The sequence below is a fragment of the Columba livia genome, chromosome 17 (assembly GCF_036013475.1).
Source record: "Columba livia isolate bColLiv1 breed racing homer chromosome 17, bColLiv1.pat.W.v2, whole genome shotgun sequence".
Classification (NCBI taxonomy): domain Eukaryota; kingdom Metazoa; phylum Chordata; class Aves; order Columbiformes; family Columbidae; genus Columba; species Columba livia.
Window position 1 is genome coordinate 6,980,114 of NC_088618.1, and position 18,957 is coordinate 6,999,070.

The window sequence follows — 18,957 nt, forward strand, 5'->3', positions numbered from 1 at the left end:
CACTGTAAAATAATCTCCGTGACCTGTGTCAATCTCTGTGCAAATTCAAACACTACAGAAACATAGATGAAGCCAATATTATTAATTTGCAGTAGCAGTATTTTTAAATGCGTAATAAGCACACCATATCCTTCTGTTTACATTTTTCTTCGAGTATAAAGTAGCCAAACATATTATTCAGCAGAGGGCTTCTGATAAGGTCCTAGGCTGGGGATGTTTAAGGAATTGAGGAAGGGCAGGTTCAAAGGTGGGGTTTTTATCCCTGATCATTTTGGTTATTTTAGAGGCATCTACATCCAATATTCAACTAAAGAAGATAGTCAAACACCTACCAGGTGTTTGAATGAAGTCTAGCAAATGGTGGATCTCTTTTTACTGCTCCTTTACAAAGAAAAGGTGTCATTTGAAAAGATTCCTAACATGGCCAAAACTCTTTATTATGTTTGTACCTAAGGACAAACAAATTTTGAATTGCCGATACAGGGCTTGCCGAAGATTGTTGTCATTCCAGTCCTGCTTCTAGGACCAAAGCACGCTTAGTATGTAAGTGGTTTTGCACAATTAAGCCGTACGTTTCTGTGTGTCAGATATATACTAATAGTTAGCTGCCGATCTACTTCCCTGGAGCTCTAAGCAAAATGTGGGAGCACTTTACAGAACAAGTAAAAGTCACGATAGCAGTGTTTGTATGTAGTCGAGCAGTCAGAGCCCATTGCTCTGTAGCAGTGTCAGGTTTTCAGGCTCGCGATGCCAAAAAAGACTGGGAGGTGTCATTATGAACAAATCCAGATTGCTAAAAGTGCAGCTGTAATTTAGTTTTGGTTTTTATTACCCTTTACAAAAAAGGAAGACTACAGCTATGTAGTGATAGTCATTATTTTAAACGGCAGGAGACTGTGGGAAGGGCTGCGCTGGCACCTTCGCTGCTCTGTCCGTGTCCGGGGAGCTGAGCTGGGAAACGCCTGTTTGTTTGCAGTGGGTTTTGTAAAGCGGGTACCAGAACAGCCTTTTCTTTTCCTCCCTGCCCTCATCCAGCGTTTATTTTTCGCCTAGGTTTTGTACACTTTGCTTGTAAGTGGTTTAGAGGCAGTCTTTAAATGCTGAATAGCCAAAAATGAAGACGTCCCGTGCCTGTCGCAGACGGGCATTATTTTACGTGGGACTCACATGTTGAGTGTTGAGCTGCTCTGATCACCGTGTAGTGGCCGCGATGTGTTCAAACACGTTTTGGCTTTAAGTGCCGTACAGTGTGTGGGGGTGACGCAGGGGCCCGCCAGCGCCGCTGCCACCTGGAGCGGACGGACGGACGGACCGAGGGCAGCGCCGGCGGAACGCGGCCCCGGGCCCGGTGCGGAGGTTTCACAACGCGCGGGAGCGGCGGCCGCTCTGATCTCCCGCCAGCCGGGCCGGCTGCCGCCAAGCCGCGGAGCCGGAGTGGCAGCGCTGGAGCGGGCTCCGCGGAGCGCCCCGCCGCGGCACCGCCTGTCCGCCCGCCGGGACCCCTGCGGGGGGGGTCGGGAGCTGGGGAGGGGGGTCGCCGCGCAACCGAGGTCCCCTGGTGCGAACAGGTCTCTGCGGCAGCGGGTGTTGTCCCGGGCCAGGCTCCTGGTGACTGGGGCGCGTTTTCCGGGCGATCCGGCTTTGAACCCAGGCAAGGGTAAAATCCGCATCTCCCAGTTCTCCCGGTCGCGCCCACGGCTGGACGTCACTTCCGGGGATGGGGGTGTGTGTGGGGCGGTTCGCCGGGCCCGGCCCGGCCCAGCCCGGGGCAGGGGAGCGGGAAGGGACCGGACCGGCCTGGCCTGGCGGGCCGGAGGGCACGGGAGCACGGGCAGCCCGGCACAGGCCGCTGACTGCGGCTGGTCCGAGTTAAACCAGCCCAGCGAGGCTGCAGGAGCGAGGAGGTGACAGGCGGTTCACCCCGCTTGCTGTTACCTTCCCTAGGACGATTTTTGAATTCAGTTGATGCTTTTCATCTTCTAACACCTGATTTTGCCATACAAAATAAGGAACACAGATTACATCCTGGTTGTGGAAACTGCGCAGTATACTGCTCATTCAGTGTGTTCACAAAATAAAGGTGGTTTTTTTTTCTGAGCTAACCTGAAAAATCTCTTTATAAATATCTGTAGAGATCAAAGTGCTTTGCGTGTTGACCGACCGCCCTGAAAGAACAATCTAAGTGTCCAGAACAGTCCTACAAACACTATATGTCTGTAAAAGGTGCCTTCCAGGGAAACCTGGGTGAGCTTTTCCCTTCGGGGCCACCGCAGTGGAGAAGGTGTAGTAGATTCCTTTTAACTTTGCTTCCCCACAGCAGGTAGTGATTAGCCAGGTGTGCTGACTTCAAAGGGGACAAATACCTGCTGGGCTGAGGAGGAGACCCCGTTTGGGAGCTGGTTCCCTCATGCGCTGCCTGATGGGCTTGCTTGATTGAAAGTAAAAAGGTACAAGAGCAGAGCAAAGAAAGTGACCCATAGGTGTTCAGACTAACATTTCTCTACCAGCCAATATTTTACTTGGGAAACACAGAATGATCTCCCATAATGTATCACTTTCATATGTCACTTTTATATCTCAATTTAAATTCATGTTCTGCTAGTCTCTGTGAAGAGCCAGTGTCCTCTTGTTTGCTACCGTGATGGTGATAGGTGTCATCGCTTGGAGAAATAGTTATTTGTATTTTGCATCCAACAGCTCTGAAGAGTTACTGGGGATGTTTGCTCTGTGAACCCACCGAGCAACATGTGGACAAGACGTACACAGAAACTGGTGAAAATTCCCTGTCTTAGCCTCAGTGTTTTCTCTATCCCAGAGGATTTTACTGTGTTCTACTGTCTCCTCTGTGCTGTTGGTAGCTGCAGGTTTGGACCGTGTATTTGATGAAAAGCCATGGGTCGGATCTTATGTGCATAAGAAGTGTTATATGCAACAGTTCTGACCTCTGATGGCCAGACAGAGCAGTATTCTGAGGCGCTGTTTGCAGGATTCTGATATGATAGAGTTTGTCATGACTGTGGGAATGACACTGGAAAGATATAAAGAACCTGGTCCACCTTTATTTTCTACACTTGTAGAAAATAAGTGTAGAAAATTGTCTCTCCACCCCAAATCACAGGGAAGATTCTTTTTAATGGCACTTCCAAGTAACATGGAGGAAAATAATATAACTTTTAAATTCTTATATTTAAAGGATTTAGAGGGTCTAAATCACATTTTAATTCATTTAAAAGCTTGTTGAAGGAAGAGTTTGAGAAAGAAGAGGTAGAGATTGTAGAAGCTATAGTGAAGTTTAACTACATTCCATGCTGGTTCAAGAACTCCTGGGTTTGTAATTACTTTGTCATCTGTTTTAACTACACAGAAACACAAAATGTCAAGTTTGCTATCTGGAGATGAGGAGAGGGAGTAATTTTTGAGGTAAGAAGTCATCTTTTAGGGTGGGACTGAGGATGCTGTCTTTCTTATTGCAGGCAAAGCGAGCAGTACAGCGAGGAGCCACAGCGGTCATCTTTGATGTTTCTGAAAACCCAGATGCCATTGATCAGGTATGAAGAAGGGAGCCAGGCTTTATTACAGCCTCTGTTGGGTTCTTTTAGGGTTGCTGAGGCAAGACTTGAGAGCGTACAGATCTCTGAGCACACCTGCCTTAAGACACGCAGCTGCTGCCCATGGGTAGCTGTGGTTTTCCTGCCTGTCTGCTGGCAGGCAGGAAGCAATGGAGGTGTCGAGATGTAGAAAGAGCAAAGTCTGGGGAGTTACGTTTTTCTTCTAGCCTTAGCTAGAGTCCAGAATCCAGGTCTGGGTTTAAGGTTCTGAGAAAAGATGGAGGCAAATTTTTTGTGGCCCATTATGTAGTCGAGGAGGTTTTCTTTGCCCAGATCTGTGTACAAGACACAGGGTGTTTGTCCCCACCCAGCTTGTGATTGATAGTATTGACGAGAAGCCGCTTTCTGGGAGGTTGCAAAATGACTTTCAAACCTGGTTCTAAAAACAAATTCTTACAAAAGTTATAAACATTTCTTTCTCGTTCACAGTTGATGATTTCTGGACAAGCGGGGTTTTCTTTTTTTGAGGTTGTGGTACAACTTCCATCTTTTCATTTGGAGTGGGTGAGGTAATAGCTCTGTGAAATGCCTTGACAAGATCCTTGCAGCCAATTCAGAGTTATTTGAGTACAAAGAAGAAACATAACAAGGGCAAAAATAATCTGCATTTGGTTTAGTTTTGTGTTGAAACAAAACTGCTGTTTCTGCTACAGCAGAAACAAGTGAAGCTGAATGTCTGTAAGTGCAGCCTGAATTTCTTGGGGGAAAGAGACACCATCAATGTTTACATTAGAAAAGCTGGCTTTAATTCTGAAATGAGCATCTGTTGGAGAAAGGAATGCAGGCCCTGTGCAATGGATGCTTGGAGAACTGTGCTCTGCATGTGCATCAAGGCTACAGCCTTGATCTTGCAAACATTCTCAGGGATATTTTCTCCCTTTTTACACACATTAGAAATATCTGCACAAAGATGTAATCTGTCTTTTCCCGATTTTTTTCTCTGTATTACAGCTTCCAGTTACTTTTAGCCACCCTGCTCTCAGCTTGCGGAGCTGAGTTACTGCCTCTCGCTCTCTTCCCTCTACCAGCAACAGCTGTCTTTCCTTTATTCTTGATAATAAATTGTGTGCAACTGTCCCCAGTTGCTGGGAAACTGGTCTAGTGGATGAATTAATATTTTGGCTGTACCGATAAATTGAAAGATGTTAGTGGCTTAGTGCAGTAACTGGCAAAATAGGCTCTAAAGGATTGAGCAGCAGCTGAGGCGAGCACTCACAAACAGGAGGGAAATGACTAGAACTGGCTTTCATACTCCTAAGTGTAGGAGTTACTTGATTCGCTCCCTTCTCATGCTGCTCTGGCCGCTGTTATTTCATGTACTTTCATTCCCAACCATTGTCTTCAGAACCCTTGACAGCACGGGATACTAATTAATTTGTCTTCAAAATAAATACCGTTTTGGCACTCTCAATGGAACTGTGGAAAGCAATGACAGATGGATAACAATGGAGGAAAAACGGACATGAGTTAATTTGGAATATCTTTGATTCAAATGGAAGCATCATCCTCAGACACTGAGGGGAGCTGTTCAGGAAGCTTTCCCAGGGATGCTTGTTACCCAGCCTTACAACAGCCGAGGTTGCTTTGGGTGGGAGGAGTATTGAGAGTGGCAATCCTCCCTGACAGGGACAGAACAGGAACCAGGCTGGACCAGGAGAATTGTCCTCGGACAATTTGGTGGCAGAATTGCTGCCAAATGAAAGGGCTTCACTATTCCCATTGATTTTAGTGTCTTTTGCTGTAGACTAAAAATGAAGCTTTTAGAAATGCTATGTCAAGTCTGATTTGTTTCTTAGTTTTACGTTTGCATAGTTTGAAGAGGAGTAACAGCACCCAGAGCACCGTGTTTAGCAAAAGTCTGGCGGCGCGCAAAAGATACTGAGGAATCAGGTGAATTCTTAGACAAGAAAGCTTGAGAGAGAATTTGTGTCTGGGAATGCAGGGACAGTGACTGGATTTGGCCTCAGACCAGCGAGCCTTGTAGACACGTAGGATCTCTGGGTTGGTTTCAAGTTCTTTGACTAGTTTTTAGTTCTGCAAGACATGTGTCTTAAAAATAGTTTTATCGGTGTTCTCAGAAGTCCTGTCAAATACCAGGAAGATTCTGTTTTAAAGTCTTGGTGAAATCTGTCACCATCATCTGGACAGATTGAGTACTTTGTAAGCAGGATGGTAGACCAGTCAGTTGGTGATTTCTACATGTTTTATCCAGAAACAACAGGCAGATATCAACAATGTAGATGTGGTATCTCTACCGTACGCCACTCTTGTTCAGTTTGCTCACACTCCTGTCATCTCGTTCTCGTTCCTTTCCCCCACACCACTTCTGTCTGCTTCTCAGTGCCTTGCTTATTTTGCATCAACCAGCCTCTGTACTGGGATTTTTCTTGTGGGTCAGAATAAGCTGTATGAATTTATCATGTTGGTGCCATTTTGTAACAGAACAACTCTCTCTTCTTGTTATTTCCCTTTTCTGGGTTTGTTGGCCAGAGCAGTTACACAGTCTCCACACTTGAAGGTTTTCAACATGTGGCTGGATGAAGCCCTGAGCAGCCTGGTCTGATGGCACCGTTGACCCTGCCTTGGCCAGGAGGTTGGGCTCCTGGGGTACCTTCCCACCTACATTATTTTCTGATTCTGTGATTTGGCTTTAGCTGCACATGGAAGGAAGTTTCAGGGTGAATTAAGCTATCTACTCATATGCTTAAGTCTTTGAGGCCCCCATACTGGAAGCTATATCTGTAGTGGTTGCTAGAACCCAAATAACTGTGTGAGTTTGCTGAGTTAAACAGCAGAAATTACAGACTTTAATAAATTGGGAAGGTACAAAGAGCCTGAAAGACAGGACTCTGACATGAGATTGTTCAGAAAGCCAAAGAAATTTGTATGGGAATAATATGACTACAAAGTTGAAATAACAACAGGTTCAGAAAAGGTAACAAGGCCAATTTTTTTGGAATGTGGAGATTTTTATTTTTCATTTTGTGGTTTATCTTACTACAGTATTGGTATGTGCACTGGGACAGTTAAAGCTGCTGTTCAGAAATAAGATTCGCTTATCCTTAGTCTTTGTTTTGGTCAGTAAGAAAAGACAGCTTAAGTCAAAAGTTTAATTAAGGTTTAACTCTGTGGAATACTTAAGTGAAGGTCTGTGGTAGAAGAGAAAAATTGATGCTTGAATCAATTCAGCATTCATATTCCTTTACTCTTCTCTCTCCATCATCCATAAGAGAGGTTGTTTGCCTGAAACATGCCTTTTGAGTAGATGATTTTTTCTTCTAGCTGAACGAGGGTGCAGAGGACCCTCTGAAGAGACCGGTGGTGTACGTGAAGGGTGCTGATGCTGTCAAGCTAATGAACATTGTTAACAAGCAGAAAGTGGCGCGAGCAAGGATTCAGCATCGCCCCCCACGGGTGAGACTTTAAGAAACTGTATCTAGGTATTACGCTGCTGTTACTTCATGCACTGCTTGATAACTGCACTGAGTGTGGAGATGTTCTGATGCTTCCATGAGCATTATTGCATGTGAAATTCTGTTGACCTAAATAAATTGAGCAACTGCATTGTGGACAAGCAGCTGCACTTGATATAAGCATAGAATCCACAATGCAGCATCTGCTGTCTTTTGTAAGGATTATTTTGAATGTGTAAATAGTTAAAAAAATTATATCATAGAAGTTTTCCTTTTTCTTAATTAAATAACTTAGTTATTGCACACACCTGCTAGTTCAGATTTGTAAGGTAGTCTGTCCTATGTTAACTAATAATTCTGTGGTATTTTAAATATGGGTTAGTTTTTTTAGCACTCTCTACATTTAGTTTATAGAAGAACAAAGCTAGAGGTCATACATGTCCCAGTTACCGCTTTGGTTTTGTTGTATTTTTATGGAATTCTTCTGTTCAGAAATGTATTTGAGAAGTGGGCTATTCACTGAAAATTCAAATGTTGGTTTTCACTCACTTAAGCATACAAGCAAACCAATAAGTCATGAAAATTTGTGTTAGTGTGATTCACTCAGTTAAAAAACCTGAGGTTTGTGGGATTAGTTCAGAGACACTGTAAATCTGACAGCCTGTGACTGACATTCTGTGTATTTGTTCACTTGCAATGACACATGTAACCCAGGTTTTTGTCTCATAGAATCCTCGTTAATGAACAGAACAGCGTGTACTTCGACTTTTGCCATTGTGGCTGTGTACATTTGACAGTGACCACTGAGAAAGTAGATAAGAGAAAAGAACAGGAGATTTGAGTATGATCTAAAGAAAGGAAAAATAATATTTTTGTTTTAATTTTTAAGCAACCCACCGAGTACTTTGATATGGGAATTTTCCTGGCCTTCTTTGTGGTTGTGTCTCTTGTTTGCCTCATTCTTCTTGTCAAGATCAAACTGAAACAGCGACGTAGTCAGGTAAGAGCAGCAGTGGGATGTTCACTGAATGCTGAAAGTTGGTTTCTCTTACTTTGTCTTAGAACTTGCTTGCTGCTTTTGGAAATGCCACTTGGTGATTTAGAAAGAACTTATCTTTGTGGAAATGTTTTTATCCATGGGCGTAGGCCTTTGGAAAAATTCGGAAATGTCTTTAAAGGAGACCTACATTGACCTGCAATGTTCATTCAGTTAAATCCTTACATGAAGAGAGAACAGAAGCAGTCCATTTAGCCATTGAGAAAGAGTAACATCTCTCGTTGTTTAGAGGTTATCGGTAGCACCGATGAAAGTCCAAGCTCTCGTTGCTGTATTGTGGAGAAAATATCAGGACTGGAAATAAATTGCAACTCTTTTTGATAGAACAACATCTATTGATTCTTAATGGGAGAGGTTTGCAGGGTAAAAAGTTTGGTTAGGAGAAATTCTAGGTGAGATACTTTTGTGTTTGTTCTGTTAAACATGAAAGGGAAAGCAAACAGAGGCTAATGGACTCTGAAGTTTGTAGTTGTAATCTGTCCAGTATATACATGTAAGAGGAATGCAAAGCACTGTAGATGCTTAGGACTCTTGGTTTGGACATGTTGAGTAGGAATCCAAAGATGTTATGAGCCAACAACAGTGCTAAAAAATAGTGATTAAAAGGGGAATGATAAATTCTACAGTAAAATGAAAACAACCCACTGCCTTCCTAGACTTCTACTATTGATAAAATTCAGGCAGAGGGGGAAATGATACAGCTAATTTAGTAACATTTCATTTTAATCCTCTCTCAAGTAGTGCTTCTGATGGAATGGTGGTAACAGCTTAATGGGGCATTACAGTCAATATTGACAGTTCAGAAAAAGTTCCCGACTGAGTCTTAGATGTTGCATTAAATAGTTGCTGCCTGTTAACTGAGCACTTGCAGTGTATCCCAGTTGTCAGCACCTTCACCGTGTTTAAATTTGAAATAGCTTATCATTCTCACTGCTGCATGTGTTATACATTGCTTTTGTGAGGCTTCTGATCTAAATTCTAATTATCCTTCTCTCTGCTTAATTTATGAAATCGTACATTAGTTTGGGCCTGACATAATTTGGTAAGGTACATTAATTTGATACAGTGGTGTTTCTCTCCTACTAGATTACAGTCCCTTACACAGCAGCGTTGCCTTTTTCATTTTTCTTCCTTCTTTTGTAGAATTCCATGAACAGGCTTGCAGTGCAGGCACTGGAAAAAATGGAGACCAGGAAGTTTAAATCCAAAAGTAAAGGACACCGGGAAGGCAGCTGCGGAGCGCTGGACACACTCAGTAGCAGCTCCACCTCTGACTGCGCCATCTGCTTGGAGAAGTACATCGATGGGGAGGTAAAGCATGAATGGTTTCTTCAGCATGGGCTGAGAACGTAGCTGGTTTGTTTTAGCCCTGGGTTTACTGCCGGGCACGCTGGGTGCTGAGGTTGTGCTGCTTGACAGACTGATTGCATGGAGTAGCCAGCTCAGCCTCAGTGCATCCTGCAGCTCTCAAACACATCTCAAAGGCTTTTCCACACACACCGAGGGAGAGGTGAGGGATCTCACTGTGCAAGTTTCTACCTCCATCAGGTGGCTTTTCTGAATAAGAACTTGTAAAGAAGTCAGGGTTCCTTCAGCGTTTAGTTCTCTGAGTATTTTAACAAATTGTGCACTAAGCATTTAGTTCTCTGGGTATTTTTAACAAGTTGCATGCTAAGGTGCGCGCAGGCTCTGTTGGACACGAGGGGTACATTCCGTGTTTTGCTTCTCAAGCTTTGATGGCACCTTCTCTTTAAAATGTCGAGTACACAGCACTGCTGGGAAACCAGAGGAGGAGAAGGAGGAGATGCCAGCAGGTTCAGGAACTGTTTGCAGTGCTTGCCTTCTGTGCCACAGCTCTACCCAGGGCAAGCAATGAAGGGCTGAAATAGAAAATAGGCTCCTTAGAATAGCGGCAGTCAACAATCACAGCTTTAAACTTCCATATAAAAAAATAATTTGAAGAGGTTTTATTTTGAAATTTTTCATGAAAGATTCACTATTTTTAAGGCAATAGAAAATACCAGCTGCATTATTTGAGTGCTACAAGCTACAAACAGGAAATGAATGAAGTTAGCTGATGGGAAGTTGTTCAGAGTAGCAGGGATGAAGGCAGACAAGAACTTCAGAAGGGCTGTACCAAACTGACTTGGACAGGAAATTGATGCATGAACTTCAGCATGAAGTGATACATGTAGGGAAGAGCTTCACATGTGTTAGTGATGGTTTGTGAGGTGAGAATTACTGTTCAGGAGCAAGATCTTGAAGGTGATTTAGATAGCTTTGTGAAAGGAGATGGATGCTTTCTGGGAGTCAAAAAGGGAAAACATTAGAAATGAGGAGTCTAGAGAACTGAACAGAAAACATAGTTACAGCGTTGTGTAAGTTCAGTCATGCTCTCACATTGAGTACTGTGTGCACTTCTGATCTCATTTCACAAAAGGTATGTTGGAAATAAAAGTGCTTCAGAAAAAGGCAGTCACGAAGTGATCAAAGATTTAGGTTAGAAAAGACCTTTGAGATCATCGAGCCGAACCGTAAACATAACACTGCCAAGTCGCACTAACCCATGTCCCTAAGCATCACGTCTACAGGTGTTTTAAACCCCTCCAGGAATGGTGACTCCAGCACTGCCCTGGGCAGCCTGTTCCAATGCCCAACAGCCCTTTAGGGAAGAAATTGTTCCCAAGATCCAACCTCAACCTCCCCTGGTGCAACTTGAGGCTGTTTCCTCTGGTCTTGTTGCTTGTTCCTGGGGAGCAGAGCCCGACCCCCCTGGCTCCAAGCTCCTTTCAGGCAGTTCAGAGATCAGAAGGTCTCCCCTCAGCTCCTGTTCTCCAGCTGAACCCCTCAGGTCCCTCAGCCGCTCCATCACACTTGTGCTCCAGCCCCTCACCAGCTCTGTTCCCTTCTCTCAACTCGCTCCAGCACCTCAGGGTCTCTCCTGTCCTGAGGAGCCCAAAACTGACCCCAGGATTCAAAGTTTGGCCTCCCCAGTGCCCAGGACAGAAGATCACTTTGCTAGTTCTGGTGGCCACACTATTCCTGGTAAAAGCCAAGATGCTCACTTTAATGATGGACTCTCTCAAGGTGTTAGGTCATAGGGACACACAGCAAAAAGTGTCCTAAAGAAATGTAGTATATCTGCATGGAATTCCAACGTGCTTCCAGACTGTTCTTCTAGTGACAGCTGATCACTGGCTGTTGTGCTTTCAGCTGTGTTGGAACAGATGTCATTTTTTTCCTTCTTGCTACTTTGAGACTAGTAACCGATCCATTTAGTAGTTAGGTTGAAAAAAAACTGTGAAAAATTCACTTGTTAGGAAGGAGAACTTTTTCATGTTCCTTCATCTGTTCCTGCAGGAATTGCGTGTCATCCCCTGCACTCACCGGTTTCACAAGAAGTGTGTGGATCCTTGGCTGCTGCAGCATCACACCTGCCCTCACTGCCGCCACAACATCATAGGTGAGTCCTGCCGTACTGGTGCTCTGTTCTCTCATCCGTGTCAGACTGCAAAATGAAACAAATTGCGCTTGTTTGTAAATCTCCATAGAGCCCGTAGTCTTTATTGTAACGTAACCCTACAAATACGGTTAGGAGTACGTTATTTGAAAATGGAATGCTGTATAAATGGGTTTTGCACATATGAGAACAGTATCTGAAGTCACTTTGCTTCTCTTCCTTTTTAAGCAAATATAATCAAGTGTTTCATGCTCTTGACTGATTTTGCTTGGTTTGTTACTTTTTCTTCTGTGTAAAAAGTTGTTGTTCTGAAAAAAAAAAAACTCTTGTGTGTGTCATGTAACTAAATTCAGAACAAAATATCAGTCTTTCTTGCTTAAAATATGTTCCTTTTTATTCCTTCCTACTTCTGCTTCTCCACTCTTATTTCTCTCATTCAGAACAGAAGAAGGGAAGCGCAGGTCCAGTCTGTCTGGAATCCATCAACCCAGCACGCAGCCGGCAGCAGAGGGTGATTCTGCCTGTGCATTACCCAGGCCGAGTGCACAGAGCAAACCAGATAACGGCGTATCCCACCCGGACAAGCATGGACCCGCACGGAAACCCCATCACAGTCCTTACAGTTGAGCGACATGGTGAACAGAGCATCTACCAAGCCCAGTCCCCAGCCTATATCCAAAGTTATCAGCCTATTCATTTGGACCATGCTTTAAACGCGCATCACTGCAGCCTGGAACATCGGGCTTACTCTCCAGCTCACAACTTCCGAAGACCCAAGTTTGGTGGACGCAACTTTTCCAAAGCAGCGTGCTTTTCCCAATATGAGACCATGTATCAGCACTACTACTTCCAAGGCCTTAGTTACCCTGAGCAAGATGGACAGCCTCCAGCTGGCATTTCTTCAAAGGGTCCTTCCCGTGCCTTCCAGCCTGGTAGCAGCATGATTTTCCCTCCTGTGGTACACGTAGTGCCCTCATCCCGCTTGGAGAGTGGCAGTACCTCCAGCTTCAGCTGCTATCATGGTCATCGCTCAGTGTGCAGTGGATATTTGGCTGACTGCCCTGGGAGTGACAGCAGCAGCAGCAGTTCTGGCCAGTGCCACTGCTCCTCTAGTGATTCCATGGTTGACTGCACTGAGGTCAGCAACCAAGGGGTTTATGGGAGCTGCTCCACCTTTCGCAGCTCTTTAAGCAGTGACTATGACCCGTACGTTTACCGCAGTAAGAGTCCTTGCCGAGCGGGTGAGGTTAGTGGTGCAAACAGGGGTGCAATTGTTCTCTTGGAGGGCCCCCACCAGGATGAGCTTCCAGCTCACAGTCACAGTCTGGTGGGTGCTGACTGTCGGCCTGTGCCAGCTTCTTCCTCAGGGGACCAACTGTCTAACTGCAGCATGGATATGAACTATAGCAGTAATTCCTCGCTTGAGCACAGGGATCCAAATGGCACTACCTCAGAGGGAGGACATGAGGCCATTCCTGGTGCTGCCTTGGATGTTAAAAGGAACTGGAAGGATCCAGAGATAGCAGGGCCTCTTATGGAGCAAGCGTGTGCATGCTGCTTTGAACTCCAGCACCCTGCCCTGGAGCCTGGTGGTGGCACAGCTGACTGTAGCGCACTCTTCCTTAGCTCTCCGCTCTGGGGGACGTGTGGCCCAGGAACAGAACCACAGTCAGGGAGCACCCCAGGCTTGTACAGTATTAACTCAGACCACTTGCATAGGACAGATGGAGTAAAATATGAGGGGTTGCCCTGCTGCTTCTATGAAGAGAAGCAGGTAGCCTGTAGTAGCAACAGTGGCAGTGGAGGCGGTGGCTGCTATACAGAAGACTATGCAGTGAACGTGCAGTACACGCTTCCAGATGACACCTTGCCAAGCTGCTGTAAGGGTGTTTGTGATCTGGGTCAACGCATTCCCATAATTCCTGAAGACAGAGACTGTGAGCTGATCCTACCTACAGAGTGCCAAGGGACCCACACAGGAGGCTGTAGCTCCTGGGATGGAACACCTGAGCTAGATACTTACCTGCACTGCCAAGATATAGGAGAGGTACCGGACGAGAGGGAGGTGTGCTATGAGGCAGCGTCATTCCTGCGGCAGAACCACTCTCAGAAGGAGGAAGCCAGAATGCTCTTTCCCAGTCCCACTCTGAACTCTCAGAAGCTGATGATGACCACAAAGGCCACAGGTAACATGTGCTTTTTTTGATTACTCGCTGCCTTTCTGTCCTAGCGTATGAAATGCTGCCAGCCTCCTAGGTACCTGCAGCCATAGAGGTTACTGCCATCTTTTGCATAAGAGGAGGTTATTGACTAATAATTCACCCCAAAGTGTTATTCTGTTGTTACCTGTGCTCATTTGGTCATAGCTAGAGGAACAGAAGGTTATAGTTTACTACCTAACCCTATAAGAGCTTTCATGCTCGTCCTTTGTTGGGAGGGGAAAAGGTGACCGCTGGTACCAGCCCCCCATCAGAGCTCCTGCAGCCGGGGACACTGTGCCAGTCATGGCAGCTGTGACGAGCTGCCTCAGTGGCCAAGGACAGGGTGCTGGGAGGGGACAAACAAGCTGAAGGATTAAAAAAAAGAGTGAAAAATTTGGAATTTCTGTAGAAGGAAAATATGTAGGAAAGTCTCTGCTGTGGACATACACAAGGGGAAAAACAAACCACTGGTGGAATGCTCCTTACCTGCCTTGCCAGGGCTGTTTTTAAGGGTGTTCATACAATCATAGGTTGGAAGGGACGTCAGGCCATCATCCAGTCCAATGTCCTGCTCAAAGCAGACCAAGTTATTCGTTTGTCAGATTAGACCAAGTTTATCCAGTGAGGCCGTGATAGACTGCAGGGACACAGAGCACACTCAGGATCTGGGCCCTTGCTCCTGTCCTTGACTACCAGCATGGTGAAAAGGTTTTCCTTACATCCAGTCTGAACATCTCATGTTTCAACTTAAGCTCCTTACCACTTGTCCAGAATGCATCCCTGTGAAGACCTTGGCTCCATCGCTGTGACAGCCTCCATGTAGGTATCGCAAGGCTGCTCGGGGTTGCCCCCAGAGCCTTCTCTTTTGCAGGCTGAACAAGCCCCTGTCCCTCAGCCTCTTTTCACAGGGTGAGTGCTCCAGCCCTCTGAGCATCTTGCCTCTCTGCTGAACTCGCTCCAGTCAGTCAGCGTCATGTTCTAGAAGCCTGAAAACTGGATGCAATATTCTAGATGCAATGTTCCTTAGTTTTCTTTATCCTTCAGGTGCTGGATCTTATCCCTTGGAGAGAAGCCAAATCGGTGACTAGACCAGATGATCCAGATGGAGAAGCGGAGCTTATCAGAGACTCCAAATTCTGATGGACTTTTTTTTTTAAGCTTTGACAAACACGCAAAAGTGGTAATGTGGAGAAGTCCCTCCCCCACTTCCTCTGTGTCCACATCAGCTTGATTGTCTCCTTTCTCGCTCTTGCCTGAAGCCTTCAGGCCTCCATTTGTGTGCAAAGCCCATGTGGGACATGGTGTGGAGCATTTCTGAGCTCTAGTGCCATTTCTATATTAATGACAAAGTGTTATTTATATTTTCTTTCTAGAAGTGACTGTGTCAGCTCTTGCTGATAGGTAACATGGTGTGTTAAATAAGCCAGGCTATGTTATCTCCTACTTAAAGGAGTCCAGCCTTTGATAAGCTCAGGGCTACATCTGCCTTAGAAACCAGATAGCACCTTGAAATATAGTAGTCCAGAGGGATACAGCTGCTGAATGGATGCTCAGATCCTGACTAATCCTAGTAGCAAATCCTAGTAGCCAGCAAGTTATATGAGCGATTTTGAGGGAGGTGACACATCGGGCTGTCTCCTCTTCCCTCCTCCTCCTTTCATGCTGCTCTGATGATTTGGCTGGGAAGGGTCTCCTGCCATGATGATTAGATTTAACAGAGTGGGAGTAGGGAAGCTGTTCGCTCAAAATGTTCTCATCCTCACTTCCTGCTAAACCGCGGACCTCATTGTATCTTCTGACTGGTGAAGAATGCTGGGGACCTCTCCCTCAAACAGATGCTAGAAGGAAGTGCTTAGGAAGGGTAGTACCTGTGCAGGTCATGAACCTTGCCTTCCACAGGAAGTTTTTCAGGCACCTGTAGCCCGGACGGCTGTGAGGACGCTGCTGTACGCAGGAAAACAGCTCGCAGGGTGTGTGCGGCTTGGCTGGCTCGTTTTGGAACCAGGTCAGAAGGTGGCTTGTTTCCTTGTAGACCGCAAGCATGCCTAAGGGAAGCAGTGCTTGTCACCTTCTGCTCATGTGGGAAAGTGAGGGACTAGGTTTAATCAATGTTTTCTTCTTTGCTGTGGTTGATGTAGCTTCCATAGATCGATCTGTTTTAAAGGTTTCTTGGGCCCAGCCAGTTGTGCTTCATTTTTGTCTTGTGTACAGAGTGCTCTCTGTACCCCATTAGCCTGGGCACATACTTTTATTCTTGTTCTTGTACTAGTGGGGATGTTTGTTATCATGAGATAATACATGTCGTCACTTCTGATACCAATTGTTTCCTGTGGAAACAGCGGCTTCTGAGTAAGAGGCGACCATAGCATGGTTTAAATTGCCTGTCATGCTGCATGTGCCTGAGGACACAGTGTCATCCTGTCTGGTGTATTCACAGCAGGAATTCTCCTAAAGGGAAACTAGTTATTTAATGCCCACAATGCCAGCCTTCTGAAAAGATTTGTCCGAAGTTCAGGACACTTTGGAGATACTTTAAAGTATAAAAAGACATGAAAAAGAGGTGTACACGTCATGTTACATTTTCTGCCAAAGTAATGTCATTGACAGCACTGGGCTAATTGTGAGAACCAGCAAGGTTAACGTGTTTGCTTTGTAGTCCCAAATGAAATACTTTAAAAGAAGCGAACATCTAAGAAATAACAAATACATTCATCTGTTTACTTTTACTTTCTGTACGCAGTAAGTTAGGAAGAAATAATTTGACTCAAAGGAATTCACATTAGATTTTTTAAATGAACCAACACCAAAATCCAGCTGTTCAGAGAATTAATACAAGGCGATATCTGGGTATAGGATTAAAAGAAAAAGTCCAATAAGCACATTTTCTGTGTATGAAGCTTACTGAGAACGAACTCATTCTCTGAATGACTGGAGTAAGTGGTATGTTTTGGGAGAATAAACTCTAAAGTTTGGGGGGTTTTTTTGTTTTGTTTAAGTCTCACCTTCTTCCTCCACTCAAAAGAAACGCATTGCAGAATCTGTGGTGTCCTACCTTGGTTGTTCTGCTTGGTGTCACGTGAGGCACTGTATGAGGCCACCTAAGATGCGTTGTACTCTATCGCTACACAGCATGTTGTGGTAAAATGTGGTTATACAAAAGAAATTTGGATATTCTGGCTTACGGTGTTCCTGGCTGTCCAGGTCTCATTCACACGTCGTGGAAATCTCTGCCGGTACAAGTCTCTGCAGGTCTGACCTCAGAGTCACCCTACGCTTGGTTTCAGTGTTTGGTTTTACATTGAACATTTAGTTAATTCCCTGCTGCCTGTGTGTCCATACAGACTTACAGGCCAGCTGGCCATGAGACATGATTTTTATAACAAAATGCCTTTCTACTACTTAAACGAACAGTTGTCATTGTGTTTGGCTCATGAGGCACTATTTAAAATGTTTTTAATTAAAGTTATAGCACTTAAAATTGTGTTGTATAAAATTTGCTGTAAAGATTTGTAATATGGTCAAAGGGCTCTTTCTCCTTCATTACCATTTTTTAAAAATGTTTTAAAAGCTAGAAAACATCTTGTATATATTCTGTATATGTATAGCAGCACATTTCATTTATGGAAATATGTTCTCAGAATATTTATTTACTAATATATTTATCTTAAGCCATGTCTTATGTTGAGAGTGTGTGACATTATTGTAATAATCATTGAAAATCACTAACATGAGGCCCTGTAAATACATGATAATTGCACACAAAGATTTTACAGTACTTGCCGACCAAAAATGATTTAAGAAAAGTTGTAGTTCCTGCAGTTTTGTAAGAAAGTGTACAAATGTCTGTATTAAAAAAAAAAAAAAAAAAAGGCAAAACCACACAAAAATACAGTTTTATTGCATATCCATGTGGAAGTTGTCCTTCTTGTTTCGGGGGAAAGGCCACGGACAGCTGTGCTCCTCATGGTCTTAGATACACTGAGATGAACTGTCATAAACAACTATATATTTTCCCTTCTTAAAAAAAAATAGGTATATGTATACATACACACACATACAGATCCTGACAGTAATGATTGTGATTAAAAGTGGGTTTTCTTCTGGAGGCACCTGTATCGTTCTGCCTCGGGACCATTGAACTTTCAGCTGTTCTCCCTGGTGTGGGCTGGACTTCTGAACGCAGCTCCAGGGGGTCTCCCCAGGCCTGTTGTGTGGGGGACCCTGCGGCTCCAGCGTTCCTGGGCACACCTGGTGCTGCTGAGGGGGAAGCCGAGACCTTCAGTGCGGAAAACCACGCGAGGGGAGAGAGGCAGAGGAGACACCTGCAGGACGAGCAGAAGGTGAGGAGAGCAGCGCTGGCTCAGGTGCTCTGCAGGGAGCAGCAGGACAGCACCTGACGGGGGTTTGCAGGTGATTTGGGGGTGGGATCTTACAGTCCCTGAGGTCTCCAGGGCATGAGGAGTGAGGGATCCTCGTTGGTTGGGAACCTGAGTGTCCCTTGTAGCAGGGGACCTTAACTCTGGTTTAATGTCGGGTAAGTATAATTTATTGTCCTGATAAAAATATATAAAGCTGTTGTGAGACCTGAGGCAGCGTGATGCAGGTGGGTGCAACTGGATAGCTTGAACAATCAAGCTATATCCGAGTCCTTACACTGGACCATGAAATCACTCCTCTCACTTGAAAGTCAGTGCTGTGCTACTCTCTCTGTGTCGGCAGAGGGCAGAATGTGACCAAAAATGTTTTCGCAGACAGCAAGCGAGGGGCTTGGAGGTATGTGGATGGCAACCTGCATGCATACATATGTATATATTTAATGTGTTTATATGTTATTGTGTAAACAGTTTGCCTTCATACCTTATTTATTTCCCATCCAGTGATAGACACACACATTCCTTTCCAGTGTTCTCCAGTTTTTTCCCCTCTCCCAAAGATTTTCACCTGGTAATCGCCTGGTCTTTCTCCCCTCTCATCCATGCTCAAGTGTGCTGTGATTCAGTCACCTCAGAATTCAGCCAAGAAATGAGCCAACTCTGTTTCATATGTGAAAACTACATGTTTGTGATGACAGACTGAGTATTGTTTTGCACGGGACTCTTCCTAGCACGAGGATCTCGGGTACCAGGGACAAGCCTGGTCTGTACAGGGGGCAGGCATGAGGGTGGAACGGGAGCAGGAGGCCGCGAGTTGGCAGCACCAGCAAGTGCTTCCCATTCAT

General features: G+C 44.9%; 1 protein-coding gene across 6 annotated transcripts in view; it reads left to right on the forward strand.

Moving 5' to 3' along the window:
- ZNRF3 (zinc and ring finger 3) overlaps window positions 1–17,647 on the forward strand; it is a 73,051-nt gene extending 55,404 nt beyond the window's left edge. For 4 of the 6 annotated variants that reach the window (XM_065033044.1, XM_065033040.1, XM_065033042.1 and 1 more), the window contains 7 exons: window positions 3,474–3,548; window positions 6,891–7,022; window positions 7,911–8,021; window positions 9,222–9,389; window positions 11,439–11,541; window positions 11,979–13,724; window positions 14,784–17,647. In XM_065033044.1, coding sequence (XP_064889116.1) covers window positions 3,474–3,548; window positions 6,891–7,022; window positions 7,911–8,021; window positions 9,222–9,389; window positions 11,439–11,541; window positions 11,979–13,724; window positions 14,784–14,827 — 2,379 coding nt within the window. In that variant the 3' untranslated portion in view covers window positions 14,828–17,647. The remainder of the gene's footprint in view (window positions 1–3,473; window positions 3,549–6,890; window positions 7,023–7,910; window positions 8,022–9,221; window positions 9,390–11,438; window positions 11,542–11,978; window positions 13,725–14,783) is intronic. The other 2 variants (XM_065033041.1, XM_065033045.1) reach the window with 1 other exon arrangement.
- Window positions 17,648–18,957: the final 1,310 nt, after the last annotated feature.